The sequence below is a fragment of the Embiotoca jacksoni genome, unplaced genomic scaffold (genome assembly GCF_022577435.1).
Source record: "Embiotoca jacksoni isolate LCO1_2020_lvr unplaced genomic scaffold, fEmbJac1.0.p SCAF_83, whole genome shotgun sequence".
Lineage (NCBI taxonomy): Eukaryota > Metazoa > Chordata > Actinopteri > Embiotocidae > Embiotoca > Embiotoca jacksoni.
In genome coordinates, this window is record NW_027185440.1 from 364,951 (window position 1) to 392,784 (window position 27,834).

Genomic DNA, 27,834 nt, shown 5'->3' on the forward strand with positions numbered 1-27,834 from the left:
ATGTTCATGAAAATGGCTTTTGAGTCGCAGTGCACTGTAATGGCCTCTATGTATGAAAGGGTTGAACATCCAATATGCAACACACAAGTTCAAAATATCTGCTTTTATTTATCCTTTAACAAAAAAACAAACAAAAACAAAAAAAAAAAGGTTCACAAGTAACACGTCAACCTATATAATGATGTATAAAAATGTAATAAGAAGAATCTCAAAAGACAAAGCAGACATTACATGTATGTTCTTTGGCTGCAGAAGCCTGTTGGAAGCCAGTGGTAGCAACATGAAGGCTGAGACGCTGACTGAACAGAGAGAAGCTTCAAATGCACCGACTACATCCCTACAAAGAAAACGCATCAGTGTCTGTAAATTTTAACAAAAGCAGAAACAAAAAGAAGAATACGAGCTGAATATTTACCTCCTGAAATGACATACAGCATTTTACTTTTCCAGTGATTGTTTTCTGACTCAGTTTTAAACAAGCAAGTGTCGCAGTAAAACGGACTACACATTATTCTGATAAAAAATAAAAAAAGCTTACATGTTAACATGGTCCGAATGGAGGATCTAATATAAAAATACTGACCGACAACACTGAGTGAACAACTTAAATCAAACCCTCCTGTCAAGCTGAAAAGTCTGGCCTTCACAGTGCCGTGGAGTATTGGGGCATATCCTGAGTGTGTAGACCACGAGGTGAACTCGATGTAAAAGCAGAAGTACATTTTTTTATTTTTATTTTTAAAAAGGTAAATTTTTGTTGCACCAATCACACGGAAAATTAAACGCCCAAATCAAATTGTCACAATAACCATGCCAAACTCCCCTTTGTCAGGCCTGATTATAACTGATCAATAGCTTCATCCAGGATAATTTGCATAGGCAGCACAAAATAAGGAAAACAATTGTGAACTCTTGGTATGGAAACTGGGCATACAGTGTTCATCTTCTGCAGCACATTATCAGACAAAATGAACTTAATTAGGTCCTCACAGATTTCAAAGTTAATATTTTTTTTTCTTTTTTCTTCTTTTTTTTTAAATCAACTTCTAGTCAAAATGTTTTTAAAATAATAATCATTCAAAGACATTGAAATTTCTTGACAGAGTCTATGAAACCAAAACACTTTTTTTCCCCCCCCCCTCAGAATGAACAGTTTACTAAGAATCTTTACATGTATGGGCTTATGAACTTTGGGGATGTTAATTAGGTGAATCTCTCACTTAAATTTAATCAGTTGGGAGTAGATAAAAGAAAGTATTATAACAAACTTCACCATGGAAGAGAAACACGGCTTTGTCTAAGATGAAAAACTCGAATCATCTGTTTAAAATGAGATGATTGCCTGACGGCTAAAACTTGATATGTGCAAGGGAATCGTTAACTAAAAGAACAGAAGAGATCTTTCCCAGAAAAGGCATATGAGGAAATAAAAAGGGTAATAATAAACGTAGTATAGTTCTATATAAAATAATAAACATTTGCAGCAGCACATCTCTTTTGTTTAGAGTTCCTCCTGCTCACAAATGAGCACACGTTCAAAAAGATTAGGATTATGCCTGCTCAAGGCAACAAGAGGTACTCTTAGTTGGGACTGGCGAGAGAAAGAGGGGAAGTTACAGTGTATCAGACACTGTTGTAAAGGGACGTGTATTTATTCACCTCATTTGGTAAGAAAAAAAAAGTGAAGCAAGCATTCATTGAGGAGTGCATGATTGTGGCTGTCAAAATCTTCCCCTCTTTCTCTTATCATCCATGATTCACCATTTAATACCGGACCAACTACATTCTGTCAAGAAAACTTGCAGCTTCACACTTAACTGGTCTGAAAATGAAAAGCATATAACTGGATTAAAAATCAAGCCCGATAACAGATCACTGAAAGCCTATAGGTGTAGTCTACAGAGCAACTGACTGACTGCTCCTGAATAAAATGGGGGTTTCTGTAAACATTCAAAGCAGATAATGGAATTTAAAACCAGATGAACACATGGTATAATAGCAATGCTTCATCTTTATCATTTAACTGTAATCTTACATAATACATGTGTTTGAATACGAGATAATGACCAGTAGGTTTCACAGTAAGCTGAACAAGCAAAACCTGCTCCTGTCTAAACTAAACAAAAGGCATGTATCAGTTAATACTCGGGATACACATGTCCTCAGCACAGCCACAAAGCTCTTGTAGGTGCTGGTTAAAAATGAGACATGGTGGTGGTGGTGGTGGTGGTGGGCAGTCTAAGAGGCAGTGACTCCTTCCCACTCTACTAGGTACTGCACCTTGCCGTCGAGGGTGACCCGTCGGGCCAGGACTTTGTACTTTTCACCGCAGGCCAGACGCCCTGCTGCTCCGAAGTAGCTGCTAATGGAGCTCTTGAGGTGGGAGAGCTGGCTGTTGGGGTCCATGCCGTGAACTATGTCTGTAGAGTGAAGTCCTGGGAGGGAACTCGGCATCTCTGTGGCTGCAGGGTTTGTGTCTGCGTGGCCGGGAGGGGGGATCTCTGGGTTGGTGGGCTGCAGGGCCCGTCGCGGACGCCCCCGTTTCCTTTTTATAGGTGGAGGGGAAACGGGCATGATGCAGGCTGGTAGACGCATCTTGCTCGAACTACAGAGGCTGGAGGGTGATGAAGAGGAAAAGAGGAAGTACAAAACTGCTATTAATTCTTAGAGCAATGACAAAAACACAGTGTACAGTGGATGGCTACATAAAACAAGACTGAGTCTAAAGCCATGAGAGTGACTCTGAGGCTCAGGGTTCCCAGTCTAAGTCAAATTCCGACTTTTCTCTGACTTTCACCGACTAACTAAACTGAAACTGAGCGGACAAGAAAGAGCCACTTTATTTAATTCCCATCAATTTGCAAACTCGGGCGTTTTTCACGGTTTAAACCTACTGTACAATTATGATCCCACACAATGCCCCCTTACAAACACACTGACCCTTGAGCAAAAAACATGCAAAAGATTTTTCAATTGGGAACGGTAAGAAGCCAGCATGCTTCTTACTTTTGGCATTGTTGCGAAGGGCTCTCTCGCCCATGTTTGATAGATCTATAGTAGTTTTACAAACGTTACATTTAGCTTTTCTATCGTCTATTATCACCCAGTCTTTGAAGACCGCATTGTGTAGCCAAAGCTCTTGAATTTGACATTTCCATGGTATGTTTGCCATCCTACGCAATTACAATAAAAGGCAAATCTTTACTGACGTCCATGTCACTTGTTGAGGAACAGAATGGAAATAAACCACTTGCATAATATGAGAAGCACTTGAAATAATGCAACAACAAAAAAGACAACATGGAAGATATTATATTTTGATAAATGGCAACTCAAATTTAAACATGCAAACAAAATTCCCTGATATCCCATCACTTGGTCAAAAACGTTATCAAGTCCCCTGACTTTCCCCTGTCTGGAAAAGTTTTAGAAATCCCCTGACATTTCCTGACCCCTGGAGGATGTACGGTACCTGGGCACTGTGCTTCTTTGAGCTAAATGCTAACATGTAGGTCAGAAGCAGACAAACCTGGACTGTCTTGAAAGGCTAGTTGAGGTAGTTTCTGAGGTGCTCAGGGTTCCTATGGATTCCACGTCTGAAGTTCGAGAAGACAGCAGAGACCTGTCGCTCCTGGTGTTGTTGGGATGATACAATGGAAAAGAGGATTAAAAAAACAAAAAACATCACGGACTGGAAATAAGAACTTTTTCTGATGATCTTTAGACCGAACAACAAATCAAGTCTTCAAAACAATGAACACTATTAACGTCAAAGATAAAAAACGATCATTAGCTGCAGCCTTTCCTGCACACTCTCCACTTCAAAGTGAAACAGTCATGCTTGCTTGAGATTACATTTTGTAATTGCTCACTTACTTGATAGAGGTGAGGTGATCCAATGCGTGGGGCTCTAGTGGTACAGGCTTTCTTGTTTCCTGTCAAAGTAAAAAAAAAAAAACATGTCCCAGGACAGTTCCTTTAAATCCAACACGTTCTCGAAGTCTGCAGTAAAGAGGCAAGTTTTCTCACAATAATGGCTGCATGAGCAGACACCTATACAAAATAGCAATGCAAAAATACCCACTCCTCAAAAACTATGCACACACCCGCTAAAAAAAAATACGTTTAAGAGAAAAAAAAAAAAAGTGCACAAACACACCTGTGACAAGAGCTCACTGGAGCGTTGTGGTTTAGCCAGCGTCTCCAGAAAACATGATCCTTGCTTCCTCTTTTTCTTCTTCTTCTCTGTGCCATTGGTTAACGTATTGGAACTTCTAGAGCAACAACATTTCACAACAACAGTGTAATTGTTATTTACAGCTGTCACACATTATGAAACCATGAACAAGATTTAAAAAAAAAAAAGAATTATCAAAACAACTTTGTAGTGCTTTTTGGTTCACAATTTGAATATCAGACATATGCCATCAGTCCAACACCAGCAGTTTGTGTATTGTGCTCATAATGATGAGTGTTAAAGAATATGTTCACGATACAGTGTCATTACCAAACTCCTAATTCATATTTTGAGCCGTTGGGAACTTTGGCTGACTTCTGATTATGTAACTTAAATGTTTTAAAATGACTTCACTTTAGAACTTGATAAGTTTCACATCTCACCTGATGCCAGACAGAGCTTTGGTGGACTTGCACCCCTTGATGGTGATCTCATGTGAAGCCTTCTCCATCACCCGGCCGGATGGCTCGTCACAGTTGGGGGGAGCAGGAGGGAAACGGATCCTCAGGCCGAACAGGTGCTTCTTTTTCTTTACCTCTTTCCCTGACATGAACCTGGAAGAGATTAGAGGTGGAGAGAGGGTAGGGAGTGAGGGGGAGACACTTAAAGAGCAAATACTGTCATCCAATTAAAAGTAACAAGTTAACTTACATGCAGCTATTGTTGTTCAATGCCTCCAAAACACTTCCATATCGCTCTGATCGGGGAGTGTTGGCGAGCTGTAGACACAGAGGGAGCGAAGGTTACCAAACAGAGAGGACGGGGTGACAGAAAAAAAAAGTCTGGGAGCCGGCGCATTTTTTAAATTCAGAGATAAGTAAACCTAAAGGGCGGGCTAAGAATGTGGTGGGTTTTTTTTTGCCTCCAATCAATTTGATTTGTACCGATGCGATTAGCTGCTACTTTCTACAGAAACCACTAACATGTAGCAGGTTTCTGACATCCATCCATAAAACAAACTCATTGATATAAAATCATATACCACACACACACACACACACACACACTCACATTACATGTGTTTGTGCTAAAATGGAAAATAGGAAAAAGAACTTTCCATAAAAATAAAATAATCTACATCAGCCCAGAACTGGCCACTAGTGCACATTACGAGTGTCCTTGCCTCCCCCAGCTGCAGCAGCTCCCAGTTGTCGTTGATGTAAGTCATCAGCTCCATCTCAGAGTCAAAGTACTTCTTCTTGTGAATCACACTCAAGTTGTACAGGCTGAGGTGTGTGACATCCTTCCTGAAACACGTGAGGAAACCGAGTTTTAGCATTCTGTTTCCAAACGAATATCAGAAATAGAAAACAAACATGGTCTGAAAATGTAGAAATTGTGAGTTTGTGAGAGTTCTGGTGTCAAAGTGGGGTGAAAAAGCGACATATATGTAAACGGTCTCTAGCATTTGGTATGCGTGCAGGTATTTGGAAAGAAGGGCAAGCACATGCTTGTGTATGTTATAATATTCTGTGCTAACAAAAGGCTGCGTGTTTCAAAGTTGAATACACATCTTCATATTTCACTTACCATCTGAGGGGCAGCCGGTTGAGGTACTCTGGTCCACCATTGCAAACAGAACAAATAAACACATAAAACCTGAAGGTAGAAAACACATCACGTCATCAGCTGCAAAATTATTTCATGGTTTCAGAGAGAAGTATGGTAAACATATGAAAACAAGATGGAAGTGATCAGCATCACGACATCAAGCATAGTATAATTTCTTCTTACAGGATTTACTCTGACGGCAGAGTTTGAAATGATCCCCACCAAAATAAAAGATGATCAAAATCATTGGTCATTATCAAAAGGTTGTTTTCAGCAATTTGGGTTTTGGGTTAATTTTCTGTTTGTTTCACAAATAAGTCATGAACATTACTAATGTGGTGGATTTCCTATTGTACAATGAATCGTAATGCTATAATGTAAATTAAAAAAAAAAAAAGGTACACGAGAAAAGAAGAACATCATTGTGTCATCTTTCTGTTCCTTTCTTATGTTGAAAACCTGCCGCCATGCAAGGTTTTTCTTTTTGTCTCCATTTTTGTTTGTGTGTGTGCAATTAAAAAAAATGAACATGATAGAGTATTTTTGAGATAATTTCATATCATATTCTGACAGACTGCCTTGAGGCTCCAAAGCTCCAAACTGGCCACTGGTGGATGTATTTTGCATCAAGATCCAGTATCACCATTTTGAACGTCTCAAAATTACAGTGTTAAGTCCTTTCACACTATGTTTGCTGTTTAGACAATCAGTCTTTTAAATGACCAAGTTGTAAATATTTACAATTATTGAACAATCAATGTAGTTTAGAAGTAGTAAGTATTTCGCACCTATCTCCGTAGAGCATGGGCATCTGCAAGCAATGGAGACAGGCTTCATGGAACCACTGCTGACACGTGTCACACTGCAGCATCTTCAAGAACCAGCTACAAGTCAAGAGACAGAGACAGATCAGCTGGGCCAGCATGTGATATTAATTTCTCATGGGCATGTAGGATATATTTCACCCAAATTCTTTTGTGTGTTTAAAGTATATAAAGGTGTTACTCACTCTCCAGGACCGCCACAGTAGCAGTAGCACTGCTGGGTGTTAGTCTTGTGGCCCTGGTCCCACACCAGCTCCTCCAGGGCGTACGGAAAGGACAGGTTCAGCTCCATGTGCTGGTGCTGCTGCTGCGCCTCCTCCTCCTCCTCCTCCTGCTGCAGAAAGGCTTTAGCAGATGCTCCCCTCCTGTGTGTACTCCCCCTCTATGAAGACGCAAAGACAAAAAGCATGTTTACCAACAACAACAAAACTCTTTACACACATTATTTATCCCATAATTATCTATAGAGTCCCTTATCTCTTTGCTTTACAATTAAAGAAAATAATGACTCTTCCAAAACGGCCATTTGTCATGTAAACACACTCTCTTGTGAGCAAACAACATATACAATCAACAAAAGGTTTCATGTGATCATACTCAACAAATGCTGTACCTTAGGTATAGAAGTGAGCTCACATTCTGAGCAAAGCCACTTGTCATCAGAGTCGATGACAACAGCATCGATGATGGGGGAGTGACACAGTTGATGGTAGCCTGAAAGACAACGAATACATTTACACATAGCTGCCACCAAAACATCTCCCTGAATAGGGGAGACTAAAGTAAGGAGGTAACTGGATAAAGAATGGATAACTACAAAAACTATATAGATATATATATATATATATATATATATAAAAGAAACACAGTAAAAGAGAATCAGAGACAATGAAAGGCACCTTGTCCACACTTGTCACAAATGACAATCTCGTTGGGTTCCTCTGAAGTTTCGTCCTGGCATATGGAGCACACAATGTCATCGTCGTCATCATCCTCATCATCTTCATCCCCTGAAAAGGACATAAGTGGTCAGGGTACACAACTATCCCACAAAAGAGAAGAAACTAAACCAAGCACCACATGTAGTGACTGTGGGGACTATTTCTTCCATTGTAACTTTTAACCTAAGCAACCAGGACACCAAAAATACACAGTAACTTCCTATTATTTTGTAATTTTAGATGCTGTGAGTATCATAAACCAGAATTCCATTCAGCCACATGATACTGTGGTGGCAGAAGAAATATTTCAAAACCTGGATAAATCAAATCAAAACTAATATCAGGCTATGGAACCTGTAACTACACCCAACTGTGATGTAAAGTGTATAATCAGACACTGTGCATTTCAACTTCACTGGAGCTAAATTAGAACTTCAACAGTGGAAGTCAAACGCACACATGGCTTTTAGACACAGTTCACTTTTTAATCAGCTTCATAACACTGCGTGTGTACAGCATGTAGATCAGATCAATGTGGAATTTGTCAAGCGTAAAAATAAAAATATATCTGGGATTATACATGTTGGGGGTCTGAATGAATTTCCATCACTTTAAGCAAATTTTGGTAAGAGACATTTTTCAGTGATCCTGATCACAGCGACTCGCTCAGGCTACTATTTTGGAGACATCTCTTTCTTTATTAAGTTTTATTAAGAAGTTCATGTCATATTTGCATCTGACTGCAGCCTCTCTGTATCTTTCCTATGCTCGTCTTTACGTGTAGGCGGTGAACTGCTGCTGCTGTTATACTGATACACCGAACAGTTAACTGTCAGAGACAAGAGCGGCGAGATAAGTCTTACAGAAGACAGCGGACAGGGTTCGGACAGTACAAAACCACGAGTTCATGCAAAATCATCCTTAAACTGTGCAGAATGTAAACAGCAGACACTGCCAGACAATAAAACTGCGCACATCTTCTAGATTCCCTGCAAATGATTAACGCCTACATAACTCAAGTTAAATTCAACTTCTCACCAACATGCAAACGTTGAGGCTGAAATAGCGAACCTGTTTGAATATCCTTCCAAAGAACCCAAGACTTTGAGCGGTCCTCAAATACCACAAAGCATCGCTGTTTGTCCCGATCTATCTGAAAAGCAAAATAAAAATGTACTTTTAAACACAGCACTAAGTCAACTGCATGGAAAGCTCACACATTATGAAACAATGATACATAGAAAAGCACCACAGTCCAATAAGTTATGAGAACAAATGTTCTTTCTCACATGAATCCAATTTAAGAAAAAAAAAAAAAAAAAAAATCCACAGTTTATGCATCCAATGATCAAAATGTTTTGTGCTACTCGACTGAAACGGTCCCAGATTTCATCACCGTGAACACCAGAATCTGCTAAGGAGAGCTTCCCTCACACTAACCTTTGTGATTGTCCCCAGGTAGAACAAGCCATCTGACCACCGGGCCAAGACGTCCTGTCCCTCTGTAAACCTGTCAGACATGCCGTCTTCCCCATACTCTCCCCGAGCAGAGAGGCTTGTGGGGGACAAGGACACAGCCTGCTGCTGCTGCTGGGGATGAGCTCTGTGATGGACAGACAGGTGATCCACAACGCCCGAGTCTCTGGAAAACAAGAGGAATAGAGACACGTATTTACAATATGGAATGAACTAAATCATAAGCGAGTCACAGTTTACAACTAATAATTATGTGTACAAGTACAGACTCAACATTGTGTTCAATTTCTTTGAGAGTCCTGGTAACACTGCAGGCCCAAGAAACCTTTCGTCTGCAGTCCAAAATAAAGCAATCTCACAAATCAACACTATGCTTTTTTTTTAATGATTTCTTTGTAACTAATAAGAGTCAATAGGGATCATAGACCGGCATATCTGTATTAGGACAGCAAATAATGATCATTTTCATAACTGATCAATCTGTCGATGAAGTGATCAGTTTGGTCTCTAAAATGTCCGAAACAATGTCGACCAGTGTTTCCAAAAATCAAAGATGAGGAGTAAAATCTCATATTATGTCTAAACCCAAAAGATATTCAGTTATATAATCGAGAAACCAGAAAATATTAACATGCAAGTTGCTGGAATCAAAAAATTTCCGCCGTTTTTTTTTTTTTTTTTTTAATTGAAAATGACTCAAAAAATGCATCAAAATAGTTTGTGATTAATTTTCTGTCAATCAATTTATCAATGAATCGACTAATCCTTGCAGTCATACTGTGCGTCTGCAGTGCAACACTGTTTGACACGTGTTGGTCACAGACAAGGGTACATTATGTGGTTTACAGAAGCTATACGCGTGGTATTTCCACGCCACGTGATACAAACAACAGGTAGTTACTCATGATTAGTGTTGATTAGTAAGGTAACCACTGCCACGCAGTCAGATTAACGTAATCACTTCCCAACATTGATATTTAATTGCAAGTGACAGTTGTCCGATTAATTACACAAGTGCAACATTTAATTTATTTATTTTTAATCTTACATTGAAAAACATTTGCTCATTTACTTATAATAGAGAGCGTATATTAGTCTTTTCTGCCTTTTCCCTTTAGCCACAGTCCGACGGTCCGGGGTTCCCTTTGTTCGGATAATGAGTGAACCTGGTCAGCTCCATCCTCCAGCGAGGATAAAACAAGAGTGTGGGATAAATGTTGCACACTGGGGGGGGAAAAAAAAAAAAGCCTCGCATAGGAAACAGCTACCGTCGCCGCCAGGCCTGCTTTCATAGCACAAATAATCCACATGCAAAAGCCGCCGTAACCCCGGCCGGGTCTCTGACCGTCCGACCCACACCCCCCGACGGGAGGAAAACATGATGACAACAATACCTCATTCGGTCACCTCCGCTTCCACAAACGACTCGGCACGACAAAAAATTAATCGGATAGGAGTGACGCCGCGGTTCCTGTGTTTCTGCAGCTGAATCTATTTCAAAAGTATGTCTCCAGAACTTGCGGGGCTCGTGTCTTCATCAGAAAATAACAAACGGTTCATTTTCCCCCAGCACGTTCGCCATTTTGGTTTCCCGCTGATGCCCGGGGAGTGCATTGTGGGAAGCGCTTTAACCGCTGCTTGTTGTCGCGGATACGTTCACCTTTTTTTTTTTTTCTTTTTTTTTTTTTTAAATATTTGAAATAGTAGGCAGGGCGTTTACGGAGCAGCAGAGCATATCCGCCCCCTTCAAGAAGCACAATATGTTTTTTTTAATTATTATTATTTCGGTCGAACAACATATATTTCCTGTGGAGTTGCGTCTGTTAGTGTGGATAAAATTTGAGAAAGGGTCAGACATTTTCGCAAATAAAATGTTTTTATTCAAAAGGACCGAAATTAAACTTAGTGAAATTGTGACCACCCTTTGGCGCTATGAGACAACGTGACATGTCTTTTTTTTATTTTCAATATTATCACCGGAAGCTGTGTTTGGAGTTAGCGTCTCCATGACAATACAACTTTTATTATGAAAGATTTTGCGGGAAACTTGCTTTACTTATGTTTGTTAATTTGACCCCAGTCTTTCCTATTTAAAAAAATAAACCCCTTCTTTTAGGAAAGCGAAGGCGTGACCCGCCCACTCGGCCTCTGATTGGCTAATGCTCATTGCTTTCATTGGTTGAGTCTTAGACATATATACGTATTTATGTCTATGAGTTGGGTTGGTTGGGTTTGGACATGAGCAGTGATGATTGGTCGGGGTTAATCTAAGCATATCACGGTAAACCAATCACAGAACGAGTTGGGCGGGTAATTCCGTCGCCATCCTAGGAAAAACAAAATATTGACCCTGTCATATCTTCAGAGTTATGTAAAACGATGTGATGGTATTAGCGCTGGATGTTTGGCAACAGTGGCTTGACTTTGACACGCATTTTTTTTGTCAGTTTGCTACACGGCCTGAAAACTCAAAAACGTTGTATTGGCAGACGAATAAATTGCGCCTGCGCCCTGCACCTACTTTTTTTTTTTTTTCTCCCAGTTTGAGGTATGTTGCTTTGCTTGAAAATCTGCAGCTGCTGCAAAGAGCACAGGCGCAGGCAAAGTGCAATATCAGGACAACACGAGCCGACAGTCCGGGGCCGTGGATCCTACAGAGGCTGAGATCGGATGATTTGCAGACATTATTTCTTGTGCCAGTCGTATGATGTAGAAGACGCTTTCTCCCGTGTCTTTTTGATGATCTCTCCCGCAGCCTGGTCCACGTATTGAGATGATCTATTTCTGTGATGGCGAAGGGTCTGTTTCCACGGGCCTGGGTAAAAAAGTCCTTTTACTTTCAGGTAATGTCGCTGTTCAATCTTTAATCTGTGAAGCGGATTACAGTTGTGGTTGAAATTAGCTGGTCCTGTGTGTGTAATGGAGGTTGTCGTGGTCTCACATCAGACTGACAGCTGGCAAAAAAAACAAAAAATGCACCCCCTCGGGCTGCTCTGATGGGCATCGTGGGTTGTCTCAAAATACCTGATGAATGTGTCTGCTGCTGAAACAATAGATGGACAGCTTTTCTGCTGACCCAGAGGGGTTAGTACAGAGCAGAGTGCAGGCCTGTTACTGACTGATAACATATCAATAGAGATTGGTAATTCCTTAAACCCCAATCCAGACAGAAATCTCAGTTTTGATCGCGCCATCTCTCGTCATTTTAAGTATTTATTATTTTTACATTTGACTAAAAAGATGCAAAGACTTACGCTCACAGTTCCTATTTGTTTGATTGCCCTCACACTGCCAGAGCAGCAGTAATCATTTTTGGTTGGATAATAAAGGTCGAACCTTCTGATTTTGGGTACCAGTCCTGCACCAGTACTGTTGCATTGCAACATATACAGACAATAGATCAGTCAGTTTAACTAAGCTTTGGTGGAGCTCACAAGGTGAAACATGTTTGACTGAGCTTGGATTTCACCCAGCTTCACCCACTGTGGCATTATGGGACGGTTAACTCAACAAGATCTTTCAGAACTAGGCAACATCGCATCCTTTATTTGTTAAAATAGTTCTCACACCTCTACACACATTCACATTCAACCACAACCTGGATTTTAGGAGTTTTTTTTTTTTTTTTAGGTTTGAGGTTATTCATACAAATAAAAAAAAAAGGTTTTGTGTGTGTTGGTGCTAAGACTTGGATTTTAGTAATCCTACAGTGGGGAAATATAGTGTGTCATTTGTCAGGGTTACTTCTGTTCACATTTTGAAGCCCACACAGCTCACTTTCAAATCAGTTAGTACCTTTGTATTTAGATAAAAGGTCAACCAACACAGATAACGCAAACGGGCTTATCAAATCTAAAAAGGAGTGTTTTTCCGGGGAGCTGCAGCTTTGTGTTGACACACTAAAAGGTGTTGGCAGAGGCAGGGGGACCAGGTCTGTTACAGGACACCAAGGTCCACAGGGTTGTTCAAAGCAGAAAGTTTACCAGGTTGTCTGACTTTACTAAGTGAAAACGAGGACAGTTTTTCTTATCAGATTTGAGGATTTGTTATCCAGTTTACTGCAGATTCTGGACTGCAGCCGGAAACCCTCAGAACAAGACTTGACTAAGCTCAGTGAGCCACATGAAAAACAGTTTAGTACGAATTTCATGACTCTGGGATCATGAGCTATCTTTTATGCAGTGTGCTGGATCAGTGACAACTGAGGTGGCACAAACCTTTGAGGACAGCCAGCTCTGACCTGAGGAGGTTTGCGGGCTTCTTACGAGTGAATGGATAAAGACCAAACTACAGGCCTCCTTCAATACTTGTCAGTCTACATGATATACAGTACATGAAGAGGTGATACTGCAGGTCTTTTGGCTGTGCTGCTGTAAATGGACCATAGGAGGTCAATACTTCATGAGGCTTACTGCTGGGTAACTGAATCAAACTGTTGACAAGTGGTAACCCTACAATTTGCACAACTCTAACCGTTTTACTGTCTGCATTACTGATTATCAGCTCCCATTATCATCAGTATTACTTGATTGCAAGGACACTCTTTGCAGTATCTCCATTGAAATGATTCTTATTACAGTATTCAGACACCTTTTTATGGGATCACGGAAGTTGTGTCACTGACAGACTCTCCATGTTAGTTTCCAAGGAGGAGGAGACACTGTAAAGGACCGCTGGGATTAATGGAGGATTAAACTCTTTGCTGCCTGGGTTTCACTTCTTTAACTTTTAAGGCTCCATCATGTGTGGTCGCTGACACCACTACCAGACAGACAACCAGCACACATGACTCAAAAGTCACTCACCTCTTAGGACTGGTGTTTTTTTTCCCACTGTAATGTCTGTGTATGTTTCATGCACGCAAAAAAAATCCTGAATTTCTATGCAGAGCACCTTCATACATGCTAAAGGAGTCAGATCTGCTAGTAATGTGGTCTCTTTGTGGTCCCCTGATAAACCCTGTCCACTCCCTAGGGGTCCACTATCTGTTCATCTCTTCAGGACACACCTTGTTTAAAAACAAGGCAGCGCTGCAGGGCAGACATCTAACATGAAGCAGCTCCTAAAGCTCAAATAACCTGCTGCAGTCAATAAACAATTTGATGAAATGCACCAAAGAGAACGGGAGGCAGGAAATGTATTGTTTTCCTCTACCCACCCTATTTTTTTTGGAGGTTATTTACCTGTTTCAGTAGGTCAACTCTCACGACTTAAAGAATCAGACAGTAATTTGACCGACTGTCTGTGTGAATGCGAAGCAGATCCTTTCATTTCTGCTGCAGTTTGTGTAGAGCCACAACAGACAGATCTTCTGTCCTGTTTATACACCGCAGTTATCACAGCACATCAAAGATTAAAAAGCCCTTTGACTCGCTCCCTGCCCCACCGGCTGCATATTTTGTTGGTATTTGGAAACAGTGCTGTGGCTGAAAGAAAGGCACACGACGCTGCCAAAATACACACACACCATAAGCTGTTCCTGCCATTTGATCAAAGTGAGAACCAAAACTACTTTATCCTCCCCACTGCAGTTCGAGTCCTTGGAGAAAAACTAACTGCAGTTTTGTTTTGGTAAAAGTCGAGTATTGTGACTGACGCAGGCATTGTGACCTAAATTCTTTTCACTGCTGCACTTTGCCTCCCAGCGACTTACTTACTTTAATTATTTACTCTCTGTTTGTACTGCAGAAATGATCATCTCATTAACAGATGTTTCAATCAATATACCATTCCGATAAAAACAAATATCTCTTGGGTAGCTTATCATAAACGGAAGACTTAAAACTTTAGCTGTTGCTCTGAAGCACTTTTAAGACATCACATTTGGCTCCAGTAACTTTAGATAGTAAAGTTTAAGCACCACAAGCTGCTCCAGCGCTCGGCTCTTTTCCTCTTGCTCCACCATGTGACCAAGTGAAATGTTTTGTTTTCTGTCAAATGTGTGACAATCATTGAATTTGAATTAGAATTATGATTACTTTTGATGATCTCCTGACTCTTCGTGTAGCATCAATAGCAGGTCACAGTTTTCACTTGCAAAATGAAATATGTCAACAACAGGAGCATATCTTTGTTCCCAGAGTCCTATGTTCCCTAGTTCAGCCTTAATCTGTACCCGTAACTCAAATACACCCTTATTAAGCAAATACAGAGCTGTGGGGCTGTTTTAAGGTTCCCATTATGTGGTATTTAGAGCTGGAAACATAGGACAAAGACCCTGAGAGCGAAGGACACGGGGAACATGGGACACGGGGAACATAGACCCTGAGAGCGAAGGACACGGGGAACATGGGACACGGGGAACATAGACCCTGAGAGCTCATATATGTGTCATATACTGTAAATCTTGGAAAGTCTGGTACTGGGAACGCAGGAAAGACTTCTCAACAACTATCAAATGAATTGGCTCAAAATTTTGTAAAGACATTTGTCATCCCCTGAATCCTAAAGACTTTTTTGACTTTTCATCTAGCGCCATCATGGGGTTCCATTTAGTAGTTTGTTTTATAACCAACAGTACTAATGATATTCCCATCAGCATCAGCTGTACCTTGTGTTTAGTCTTAATTAGATAATATTTGCATGCTAACCCTTGCTGATCATGAGCATGTTGACATTGTTGCCTGTGAGCATGTAAGCGTGCTGATGTTAGCATGTAACTCAAAGCACAAATGTTCAGCCTCACAGAGCTGCTAACACAACATGGCTGTAGGCTCTTCGCGTTGTTTTTCATTTGATTGTAGTTTAATAGTTACTACTACTGCATTTAATAACTGATTTGTCAGTTATTAATCATTAGCTCTATACAGAGGTTCTTGCTGTTTTGTATTATGCTGATGTATCAATTTCACATTGGACTCGGATTATTTTTGATTGGAATTTGTATTTTGTTATTTTAGAGTAAATGTTAATTCAAAAGTAAAGAGAAATAAATCATCAGTTACACACTGTGGTCTTTTCTGATATCTGGTTCATTTCTTCACTCAGCAAATAAGGTGTTTTGTAGATTTTAATGTTTTTAATGTCACTCGTGCAAGGTTTTTCTGCAGGAGTGAAGAATAAGTACTTATATCCCTGCAGTTCTGTGTTGAACACTGTGGAAAACAAGTTTTTGACTGCATCAAGTTACACAATGTCGCAGAAACAACAGGACGTCTGTTCAGAGGGGTATTGTAAGACATGTGATTGGAGCATCCTGTGACTCAGGCAGTAATTAAATTTTTTTCTAAACCAGCCATAATCAAAATAGCATGTCACGCTGGACCTACTAGACTTCCACCTCCAAAACTATTTTCCAGTTTAATGAGCCGTTGTTGCACATTGTGAGTTTCCAGACAGCCAGCACCTTGTTATGGGACACCCTATAGCTGTCACCATGGTGACCTATAATGTGATCAGGGCTGATTGTCTTTCCTGGATCGACACTCTCTCAGTGCACTATGGCTGTAGCTGCTACACGTTAATACAGGCAATACATGGGACGCTTCTATGATTTCACAATAAGGTGGATTATATTAATATTTTATTTTAATGATCTGGATCCATCTTTGTGTTTTGCCCTTTGCTGTCTCTTCACAGGCTCGGATCTCCTTTATGCGGGTGAAGTACCTGTTCCTTACATGGCTGACTGTGCTGGTGGGGAGTTGGGTAATCTATGTGCAATACTCCGCCTACACAGAACTGTGCAGAGGACACGAGTGCAAGAACGCCATTGTGAGAACAATGCTGTAATTTAGAAGTGATTGTGGTTATCTTCAAGATATAATTTGATTTCTGTTCAGCAATTTAAATGTGTTGTCTAAGAAAAGGCTAGTTGTGTTCTCTATTTAAGAACCAGAAAAGTAATAAAATACTGTCTTTCTCCAAGTGTGATAAATACAGGAAGGGAATCATTGATGGCTCTGCCTGCAGCAGTCTGTGTGACAAAGAAACACTCTACTTGGGCAGGTGTCTGTCAACGCTGCCAAATAACCAGGTAGGAGACTGTTGTGCTTTCCAACAAAAATTGTTCCAATCGTACCAACGACAACTGTGATTATTTGTAACGTTGCATGTTTGGCGTTCGACTGTTTACTAGGTGTACACAGGAAGCTGGGGCGACCACGATGGGATCATCCGCTGTAAGCTGGGGGAGGTTGTGCACTATGAGCTGGGCGAGGAACCGGAGCCACGGAGAGAAGCCCCCGTGTTCGACAAGCCCACCAGAGGCACTTCGGTGGAGAAGTTTAGAGAGATGGTCTTCAATCACCTCAAGGTAAAGGAGCATCGACTCGAATCATGAAAGTTTTGATGGTGCAGAACCGAGTTTTGATTGACTAAAGCCTGTAACTAAAGCCTCTCTGTCTCTTTCTTCCACCAGTCCAAACTTGGAGAGCAGGCGAACCTTGCCAGCCTCGTCAGCCAGATTCTCTCTGTCGCCGATGGCAACAGAGACGGACGGGTGTCACTGCCAGAAGCCCGTTCTACATGGGCCCTGCTGCAAATGGATGAGGTATAAAAAGCCACTGAATGTCATCAACAGTTTTGGCCACTTCCTGTGGCACCAACATGATGTCTTCTCTTAGCATGGACAAGTGTGTCTGCAGCTTTGTGGTGAGACAGATTTCTCCTCTGTTCTTTGAGGTGCTGCTGGGCCTGCTGCTCCAGGACCGTGGGCACACTCCTCGCCTCCTCGGATACTGCGGTGACCTGTACATGACAGAGCGTATCCCCTACGGGCCTCTGTATGGTTTGTCTCTACCCTGGCCACTTGTCTCCTGGGTGCCCAGTGGTGTGCAGCGCACTATAGACCAGTGGTTCACCCCCTCCTGGCCTCGTAAAGCTAAGATCTCCATGGGCCTGCTGGAACTTGTGGAGGACATCTTCCACGGCACCTACGGCAGCTTTCTGATCTGCGACCTCGCTGCAGCGCACTTCGGTTACACCGACCGCCATGAGCTGCGCCTGACTAACACTAAAGCGGTGGTTCCCGAGGACGAGTTCAGGCGTACCATGCGAGTACTGAAGTGTGAGACGGATGCCGACTGCGTGTACGGGGTGGACTGCCGAACGTCATGCGACCTGTCGCAGAAACGATGCAGGGAGGAGCCGGTCCAGCCAAACCTGGCAAAGGCATGCAGCACACTGAAGGACTACCTAATGCGAGGGGCGCCGTCAGGGATGAGAGAGGAACTCGAGAGGCAGTTGTACGCCTGTATGGCTCTCAAAGGTAATGAAGGGCAGATGAACATGGAGCACTCACTCATCCTCAACAACCTGAAAGCTCTGCTGTGGAGACAGATCTCACACACCAAGGACTCGTGACGACCAGAGGAAGTCCTTCTGAAATATCCCGCTCAGTTCTAAAAGATGCTGTGATTCAAGAGTAGCAAATTTATCAAAGTCCTTTTTATCAACTTCTAACACTTATGAATGGTCAGACTGATGGACCTACCTCCTCTATCCCCATTTGAAAAGTTTGGGGCCTGGAAAACTTGTTCAAACACGTTGATAAGACTAAAACAAACTGAATGATTGCATGCCGCCATCGGTCGCACTTAAAACAATTCATACCAACACGTTATATTGTATTGTACTGTTCACCACAGTGGAATGTCACGAGGGCACTTGTAAACTGGTTTTACTGTTGTTAGTCTCATGGGTGGAGAGAATCTAATGCTGTTTCTACTACAAAATCGTGCTGATTGTTCGGGCTGCCGCTGGTAATCAAAGACGACTGTATTCCAATAGGAAAACAAGGGTTAAAAAAAAAAAATCAGTGACTGAGCGCCAGTTTTAAGTATAATTCAAATACACTATTTAAATATATAAGATAGAATCCCTAATGTTGTCAGTGTTGCTATCAAGTACCATATCGTGTACCTTTAAAGGACAATATCGAATATTTCCCTTTTTTTTTAAACAAATGAAAGGACCAAAACCAAGTCAGCTCTTACAGATTTTCTACACAGTCAGCAGCTCATCTGTGCAGCAAAGATATACTTACATTAAAAAAAAAAAAAAAAAAAAAGTAGTTATTTCCTAAAACATCTGTATTGCAATGTAGTTTCCCAAACAAGAATAATTAGTGCATTTACAGCATATTAATACAACAGAGTTTTGGGACCAACGCGCAGACCATTATGAAGTAAGAAGATTCCAATATCAATATATCGGGTTATATTCTTTATTTATATACTGTATAGATGGTATATATACACTTTTTTGCAATCATCCCTTAAATGTGGTCACCAAACACTTTGGACACTTGTGAGTTATATAATACAAGCAGGATATTTTACAGTTTTATTGTCCACACTCACATCAGTGCTCTGAAACAGTGAACTTCGCTGAGAATTTGATGATTAAAATCACCACACAAATAGAACAATTTGCAATTTACCACAAGCATTTTTTTTTTCTGCATTGTTTTGCAAGAAAAAGAGTTTTCATATCAGACAACACAACGCTGATACAGATATATCTGTGATAGAACTATATCAGTCAACCTCTAATTAACACTCATTTTAGTGCACCAGTCAAGTGTTTGAGTAGCAGGACGGCACTTAAAATGAAATCTACAGTTCTCATGTTCATCGTGATGAAAGGAATGTGGCTCACTGATGTAACAGTGCCAGTAGCACCGTGTAATAATGTACAGATAGATAACAAGATGTGATGTATTGAAGGCCTCGGCTGCACAGGTAGTAGAGTTGTGGGTTTTTGTCTTTTCAGGGGGTTGACATCATTAGTTGACATGAAAGATGAAGATAATTACCAAGAACAGCGTTAAACAAGTTCAGATTAGTGAAGCATTGAAGAAAAAAAACTTGAATTAATGAACGCAGGAATTGAATTCGAGAATCTGTAGCTCTGAAGCGGTTTGTGGTGGCTTTTTCTTCGTCACTGTGATGAACTGATTCTTAAGCTTCAGTATTCAAACTGTGTATCGGTGTTTTTCACTATGCTGTGCATCTCCGACCTGTAACCCCAGTGACATCATCAATGCTGCATCAACGACTCTAAGAGTAAAACTTATCAATGTATTTAATTTGTGAATGTCAGCCATTTGTATTTCTCATGGAAAAGAGCATTTGTGGTAATGTATTGAATCATTACTTTTGGATGTTACATCGCAGTGCCATAGATCATTTTATGAATGTTTACCATTGGTGGAGATATTGATTGAAACCTTGTGATCACATTCAATGCTGTACAAGAGTATTTCCCATTAACCCCTTCCAGACTTTGCGGAGATGAATTTACTGACATGTTTAACCACTTAAATGCACACGTGACCTGTACAGCACGTGAAGCTGTGGGTCAGTGCTGCTGTTTGACTTTTGAAGATGTATAAATGTTTACTTCTTTAAGAAACCAGCATGATTTTGCACAAAACTACAAACCACTTCACTGTAACGTGTCCGGACTCTTTCAGGTATGTCGGATTTGAAATACACCACGCTGTAAGCCGTTCTCATACCGAGTCATGTGGATTAAAGATTATCACAGTAAATATTGGTCATGGGTGGAATTTAAAAAGCAGGAAAAGCCGTGATGTTCCTGAAACCAGTCAACACATGAAATCGGTTTAACAAAGAATGGGCAGACGGTCACGAGCTTTGAGTTTGAAATAAATTTATTTGTCTGTGATATGTGTTGTGTTCTCGCAGCACGGCGCCCTGCTGAGCCCCTAACCGTCCCCTTCTTCTTGTTCTTGTGCTCGTAAGAAGCTGGCCTTTTTCTGGGCGACGCGGTCCTTCCTCTGTGCCAGAGATAACTTGGCGCGATTCCACCTGCCGGAAAAGAGACGCCACAACAGCCCCATTAACATTCAGCACATCGGCAGAGAGAAACGGCTCCCTGCTCGGATCCTCTCAGTACAGCTATTCAATAGTTCGACATTGATTTGGCATTAAGTAAGAAGAAGTTACTTTCCTTGAGTGCCAATAATGCTTAGTGAAAATAAGACGATTAAGGACCCACCTCTTCTTCTTGACGTCTTTTTGGGGTTTCTTTTCGTGGACAGGGTTCGCTCTGATGGCGGCATGTGCTTTTTTGTACATTTCTTCTACCTGAAAACAGAAGCGACACCCATGTTATGTCGAAGCACCAAGTCGAGGCATTTCACTGCGTGGGGGACCATTTGTCTCGCTTCTCTCAGACCCGTCTTGAAAAGGACAGTAAACATCAGCTAATGCAAATGAAGGACCAACTACATTTTGCTCAGCGTGCTTTGTATCATCATCAAGAAGCAGAGAACCAGAAGAAAGTAAAAAAAAAATTTTTAAAAAAAAGACATGTAGAGTGAGCAGAAGACTTCAGGTGATTTGTTTTAAGAAAGAAAGCATCCAGAATGTGTCTTTCCTTTGTAATCGTGGTAAGGCCACTAAAGATGAAGTCACAGCGGAGACGCAACATTCATCTGAGCTCCAACCAACATGGTGGTGGAGTATGAGGTTGTTGTTTTTTTACTGCTGCCACCACAATATGCGTGCTGATGGTTGAAAACTAAACCAACAGTATGAGATGTAATATTCAGTTGCAATGTAATTAGAACATTTTAGAGTTTCAAACTAAAACTCGTCAGCGCTCTCTAGTGGACAAATAATACAATTGCAGCACTTAAAAATCAACTCGAACATGCAGTGGTTTCATGTTTAAAGTCCATACTTTACACTTCTCAAGTGATATCCATAAAAACACATGTGGTGTTAAGTATCAAAAACATCTAAATATCGCTTTATATTTCCTCTTTAAAGCTTCTCTCCGGACTTACTCAGCATTGGACAGGAAAACAAACCTGTGTGTGTGTGTGTGTGTGTGTGTGTGTGTGTGTGTGTACTGTAGCCGTCTAAGAAGTGTCAAGAGTTTAAGAGCGGTCATCTTACTGTGTCTGCCGTGACTCCGTTCTTGATGAAGCGAGAGAACTGTTTCTTGTAGGCGTCCTCGTCCTCCTCCATCAGGTAGGACATGTAGTCGGCCACATTCATGCCCATGATGTGTTTCCGATGCACCTCTGCGTTGAACTCTTTGCTCTCAGTGTCGTAGCCGGGGAAGCGTTTCAGACTAGAGGGAGGACACGTTAAAAGGACAGATTCAGACATGCGGCGCTTCCTCAAGTTTGACTCTCTTTTTTTTTCAAAGCAAAATTGGTTTGTTACGCAACCACTTCAAAAAGGTACAACAGAGGCTTGGGGCAATAGAGGTTTGCTCGAGTTCGTCTCGCTTCTTCTCTCAGACCCGTCTTGAAAAGGACAGTAAACATCAGCTAATGCAAATGAAGGACCAACTACATTTTGCTCAGCGTGCTTTGTATCATCATCAAGAAGCAGAGAAGAACCAACAAACACGAGTGTGAGTTTTACCACTTTCATAAAAAGAGTTTACTTTTCCTACAGTATGCACTCAATCACCCGACTTTGGTAGGAAGTCAAACCCAAGCGCACATTTTCGTTGGCGCAGAGCGCCTCCGTCACGTTGCACCGACCTGTGAGGAATCGCCAGTCCTCCGTCAACGGCCCCCTTCAGCGCTCCAAACACCTTGTTCCCTGTGGTGGTCCTGGCCAGACCTGCGTCCAGGTAACAGGTGAAGGCGCCCGGCTGGCCGTCCACGCTCTCCACGTTGAACTCGTCTCCCGTCACCTCCACCTGGCCCTCGTACACCTGGTCCATGCCGAACTTGTGCAGCAGCTTAAAACAAGAGGACACGTTTTTAAACTTCTGCTTTTACCGCATTTGAAATCTGGAGAAAACAATAAAAAAAAAAATCTGATCAGCAAAAATCTGTCTGCTGACATCTGCACCTTTGAGTGAGAGAGAGAGAGAGAGAGAGAGAGAGAGTGTGTGTGTGTGTGTGTGTGTGTGTGTGTGTGTGTGTGGTTACCCTGCGAGCCAGCAGCAGCCCGGTGCAGTACGCTGCAGCGTAGTTTGTGAGGCCTACGGTGATGCCATATTTGGGCAGGTCGTGAGAGTAAGCAGCACACACAATCTGGTCTCCTTCGATCTTTGCATAGGCGATCTGGACAACACACACAGACAGACAGACAGACAGGAAGACAGGAAGACAGACAGGAAGGGGTGAGCCGGGTCCTTTCTTGCAACATGCGAGTTTCGCCCCGCGTTTTAGTCACTGACCTGGCAGCAGATGTCCCTGTTGGAGAAGCGGACGATCATCCGGTACTTTGGGGTGTTGTACTTGTTCTTGTCCTGCACCACCAGGCGTTTGCGGGCGAAGAAGTCGGTTTTCCCCTCTGGCAAGTCCAACAAGATTTAAAGTCAGCGTTTGACACAAGATGAATAAACTTTAACGCATGCTCAGTGAGGAGGTATTAAAAGCTGTCGCGTACCTCTCCTCCTCCTGAATTTGACCTCGTATCTCTTGAAGTAGGCCTTGCTCTTCACCACTTTGACGAAACCCTTGAGAAAAGGAGCATGTTGAAATGTCAGCTGAGGCACCAAACGTGCAAAGATATATCACGTTACGTGTATGAAGCTGGAAGGTGTCGACGCTGTATTATATATATATATATATTTATTTTTTTAAAGGGGCTTTAATTCGTGTTTTAACGCGCTGGTTGAGTCCAGCAGGTCAGCTGAGGCTTCATCAGCCATGAGCCGCCACGCTGGAGCACAGCGGCTAACCGGCCCGGGACATCCCAACAGCCGCAAACATCCAGCCCCATCTGACCCTCTCACCACTGGAAACACGTCCATACTTTCAAACACACCTCGACACACTCGGACTGTCTGCACTAGATGAATATGATTGTAATTTACTCACCATTTTGGGACGATTTTTTTTTGTTGTTGCTCCTCTTCCTCCTGAACGCTGATGGGGTGTCTGGCGTAGCGGAAGGCTGACGTTGTGATATTCTTGCAGGGAGTTGTATCGACTTGAGGCAGCGCCCCCTGCCGCCCCGGAGGAGAACCGCGTACGCACCAACAGGGGGCAGCAGACACACGGCAGCGGGCCTCACTCGCTCTCTTCAACTCTGATTTAGTCAGGTGCTTTTTTCTTCTTCTTTTTTTTTTTTAAATCACAATATTGATTAAATATGTGCTAATGACGATTTGTTGTATAAGTTTAATTTTACAGAAAGCACAACGATGAGGAATTAGCTTTTAATTTGCTTTAAAGTTAACTTAAAAGTTATTTTAAATGCAAAAATAAAGAAGCTAGAATTTAATTAATTAATTAATTAAAATAATACAATTTACATTAAATTGTCATTATGATAAACGATCCCATCATCACCATAATCCAAAAATGTTGTAGCAATGATATATTCTCAATTGAAGCGAGGGTAAATAAAAAGACTAATAGGTTAAGTCTTGATTGACATTTGTGTCCTTGAATCCATAATATATTACATTTTTAAAGCCCCAGTTAATTTCCACAACTACATGAAGTAAAAACAGCAATTTGCATTGTATCTACAAGTTGCAGATAGTTTAGGGACCAGTTCCTAGGTACACCAAGATTCTAAATATAAAACTGTTAAAAATAACTTGAAGTTATTGTGCAGATTTAAGTTCAAGAGAATAATTTAGCACTGGTCAGTTAAAAATAACACATGGTTTGATGCAAACATGTCACCTCACAGCATGGGTGTTGTTTAACCTCAGAATTTTCGCACCTGTCTTCAAAGTCTACTTGTTAAAACCATGTGTCACTATTCGATCTAACACTGAGCTTATTACACCTCAGGACTTGCAACAACAAAAAACGCAACCCTTTTAACTTATGTTTAACTTAAATTCTGTGACAGTGTCCCAGTCGAGTCCCTCTGGACAGAAAAAATTACATCAATTCAGTAGCCTGTATACAGCAGGAAACTGGAGGGTTTACCTTGCTGGGGAACAAGAACCGGAAGGTTTGAAAGTCTTGGGGTTTTTTTCCAATAGAAAGCTTAAATTAGTAAATTCTCTGAATATTCAAAGTAAGATGTATTAACAGAATATTTTCCCCTTTTAACATTAGAAATGTGCATTTAAATGAGATTTTACAAACCGCTTGATGCCCTCACACCATCTGTATCTTTTCTTTTTTTGAGTCTGGACATGTGAGATCAGGTCAAGTTATCCCTCTTTTAACCAAGTCAGAAAATCACCTTTACATGCTACTAAGATCCTATACCGTGCAGTTGTGCACATGCTGCCCCAACTTAACATTGTTTTTCGAGATGTAATTATAACACAATCAAAAGCTGTAGAACAGCTACTAAATGAACCCAAAGGTGAGATTTTCTTTGCCTGAACCTGCTGTTTCCTTAGTCAACAATGAATTTTCAGTCTCAGCCGCAGCCAGCGGCTTAAAGTGCTGTCACATCTGGGCGCTGTTTTCCATGAACTATGATACAACGCTGAATGGAGCTCGTGGTGGGATTGATTTTCAAATGTTTTTTTATCTGCATATTTCAAATATGTTTTTTCTTCTGCAGAAAATCCAGTCAGAATGCTAAATTATAAAGCAAAAGTAGTTATTGTCTATAAGGATAAATGTTACTAATAAAGTGAGACAAACAGATGTAACAACAGCTGCAGTCATCTCATCATCATGTTTTTAATTAATGACAGATAAACAACAATAATGTCAAAGATAATCAAGAAGACGAGTGATTTTGAGCTTAAAGATCCAGTTACTTGCCTTCATGATGGCACACTAAGCTTTCCTCCAAGCAGGTCTTGATAATGTGTTTGTTGAAAGGCAAGTCAGGCAACAGCCTCAACATTCACAATAATGTCAACATTTATATTCAAATGTAAAGCAGAATAATACAAGTGTTAATGTCTGATATGGTATAACAATGACAATAATTTCACAATCGTTCAAATGTCTCTATTTATAACACAATCAGGGTGTAAAAACACTGCCATGACATCCCCGCATGACTAAAACACAGAGGGAACATCCCAAGTGAGCGGACATTCACCAGCAGTCAGTAAAAGTCACGTGAGTAGCAGTAACAGTAGCATCCGTCTTGCGTTGTGAATCCACCTATTCCAAGGCACCAGGTACTCCTGCTGACCCACCAATGAAGCGCTGCTGTGATTAATATGATGTAATTCAGGAGGGTCTTAGTGCTACGTCACAACTTCCAGAGTTCATGGACAGAAATGCATTCAGACAGAACGCAGATAAGAGCCGTAGTATTAGCAATGAACAGAGAATAACACGACAAAGAGTGCAACATACAGATCAAAGCAAAGCAACTGGATTTTCTCCCTTGTTCATCTGTGTGAAGGAAAAAAATGATTTTATTTCTGAGCTGGATTACGAGCCATGTAAAGCAGCGACTGCTCAGACCCCAAAACCAAGGTTGATTTCATATCATATTATTTAGGTCTGATTGCAGAATTGTCACCACTGAACTTGATAGTTCCTCCATCTTGTGTCAAAGCTGTCAAAAACCCAAAGATGTTGAGTTTACTATTGAACCCTACAAAAACAGACACATAGCCTATGGATTTGAGGGAATTTTAGCTTTAAAATAACTAAATCCGTTAATCATTTAGCAAACCTCTTGCCAAATAATTTTCTGTAAATCAGCTAAAGCTGATCAGCTAGCTGTTTCTATAGTCCCAGCTAAGTGAGGCTAACTGGCTGCTGGATATAGCTTTGCATGCATCAGCATACGAGTGGTATCGAAGGCCCAATCTGACTCCTGGCACGGTACTAAAAGCATATTAATGTATAACTAATAATTTGAAGATACATAAAATGAAATACTCAAGAATTAAACAAGTAAAAAGTCAAAAATTGTACAGAAGTACAATTGCTAAGAAAATGTTCTTCATGTCACCATTGATTTAAAGCAGGAAACATGATTATATGTGTATTACAAATCAGTTTCTTAAGTTAAGTTAAAGAGATCAACAGTCTGACAGTTTTTGATCCAGGAAAAAAAAAATCCTCTAACAATAATGAACCAGTAGTTGAGTGTGAGTCTAACTGTATCAACTCTATCGACAACTGCTGAAAAAAAGGAACCAGGATCTTCTGCTTTTCTGTTCGAGAAAGATAGATAATATCCCTCAGTGTCACTCTTGGCGCAGATGTTCTCACTGTTAGATAAGAAAAGTCACAGTCACGCTTGTGATCAACTTTTTCAAAGCCTTTTCAAAGTCTTTCAAGCTCTGTTTCTGCAGAACTGATTTCGCAATTAAGAGAGTTGTCCACTCATCCGTCGGCAGCACTGGTCAGCAGTTAATACGTGTTCGCAGAAGGATGTGGTGGGCTGGTGGAGGGGTAATACTCTAGTGGAGCATTTGTCCACTCAGAGTGGTCCTTTCCTGAGCTAATTTTGAGATTGAACTTAATTTGAAATTTTAATATTTTACTGTTCTGATGCTAAATCAACAAGAAAACCTCCTAGTAGATGTTTCATGTACCACCAACTTGTGTTTTCATCCCAAAAGTAACAAAATAGAGTTGAAAGAACAAGTCTTTGCGGTTGCAGCGGACTAAAAAATGACTAGCAGAAAGTCACATCAACAGATGTGTTCACAGGCTCACCACAGATAAGAAGACTGCACTCTGTCGACATGCAACACACTCTTCTCTTTCCTGCCTGTTTTCTCACTGCTGATCAAATTTATTTTCATTTGCAAAAACTGTGAAGGTCAAGAGCGATTGCAGCACTCCTTAAATACCATATAGTCCATAAATAAGTCTGCAACATGCCTCTATATCATTAACTTGTCCACATTTTCCCCACTTATTTTTCAGAGTTAGAATACTATGGATATACAGTACAGTTAAAGTTTTTGTCCTAGACACACACTATGTACTCAGCAATGGCAAATCAGTTTTTCTGAAACTAAA

The 27,834-nt window shown here is 41.1% G+C and overlaps 3 protein-coding genes across 3 annotated transcripts; 1 reads left to right on the forward strand and 2 right to left on the reverse strand.

Moving 5' to 3' along the window:
- Nucleotides 1–88: 88 nt before the first annotated feature.
- On the reverse strand, nt 89–10,618 carry mtf2 (metal response element binding transcription factor 2). The gene is made up of 15 exons (XM_069139569.1): nt 10,424–10,618; nt 8,994–9,195; nt 8,625–8,706; nt 7,512–7,622; nt 7,226–7,326; nt 6,798–6,994; nt 6,577–6,672; nt 5,768–5,836; nt 5,361–5,484; nt 4,889–4,956; nt 4,621–4,791; nt 4,160–4,274; nt 3,877–3,935; nt 3,530–3,631; nt 89–2,614 (listed from the first exon to the last, which is right to left on the reverse strand). Exons 1-15 carry the CDS (start codon nt 10,426–10,428, stop codon nt 2,239–2,241), a joined length of 1,878 nt encoding a protein of 625 aa, XP_068995670.1. The 5' UTR covers nt 10,429–10,618; the 3' UTR covers nt 89–2,238.
- Nucleotides 10,619–11,409: 791 nt separating this feature from the next.
- On the forward strand, nt 11,410–20,523 carry dipk1aa (divergent protein kinase domain 1Aa). The gene is made up of 6 exons (XM_069139459.1): nt 11,410–11,872; nt 16,608–16,742; nt 16,897–17,004; nt 17,107–17,283; nt 17,389–17,520; nt 17,652–20,523. The coding sequence occupies exons 1-6, from the start codon at nt 11,819–11,821 to the stop codon at nt 18,330–18,332; spliced, it is 1,287 nt and encodes a 428-aa protein (XP_068995560.1). The 5' UTR covers nt 11,410–11,818; the 3' UTR covers nt 18,333–20,523.
- Nucleotides 20,524–20,628: 105 nt separating this feature from the next.
- rpl5a (ribosomal protein L5a) lies at nt 20,629–23,862 on the reverse strand. The gene is made up of 8 exons (XM_069139461.1): nt 23,791–23,862; nt 23,357–23,426; nt 23,145–23,260; nt 22,894–23,028; nt 22,498–22,700; nt 21,899–22,076; nt 20,994–21,082; nt 20,629–20,803 (listed from the first exon to the last, which is right to left on the reverse strand). Exons 1-8 carry the CDS (start codon nt 23,791–23,793, stop codon nt 20,701–20,703), a joined length of 897 nt encoding a protein of 298 aa, XP_068995562.1. The 5' UTR covers nt 23,794–23,862; the 3' UTR covers nt 20,629–20,700.
- Nucleotides 23,863–27,834: the final 3,972 nt, after the last annotated feature.

Coding starts and splice junctions, on each gene's coding strand:
- rpl5a (XM_069139461.1), bottom strand. Junction 22,077..22,497: donor GGACTGGCGATTCCTCACAG/GTCGGTGCAACG, acceptor TCCTCCCTCTAG/TCTGAAACGCTTCCCCGGCT. Junction 20,804..20,993: donor AAAGACGTCAAGAAGAAGAG/GTGGGTCCTTAA, acceptor CTTTTCCGGCAG/GTGGAATCGCGCCAAGTTAT.
- dipk1aa (XM_069139459.1), top strand. CDS start 11,819: ATGGCGAAGGGTCTGTTTCCACGGGCCTGGGTAAAAAAGTCCTTTTAC. Junction 17,005..17,106: donor CAACGCTGCCAAATAACCAG/GTAGGAGACTGT, acceptor ACTGTTTACTAG/GTGTACACAGGAAGCTGGGG. Junction 17,521..17,651: donor CCCTGCTGCAAATGGATGAG/GTATAAAAAGCC, acceptor CTGTTCTTTGAG/GTGCTGCTGGGCCTGCTGCT.
- mtf2 (XM_069139569.1), bottom strand. Junction 7,623..8,624: donor TTGGAAGGATATTCAAACAG/GTTCGCTATTTC, acceptor TGTCCTTTTCAG/GGGATGAAGATGATGAGGAT. Junction 4,275..4,620: donor AAAGCTCTGTCTGGCATCAG/GTGAGATGTGAA, acceptor TTGTTGCTCTAG/AAGTTCCAATACGTTAACCA.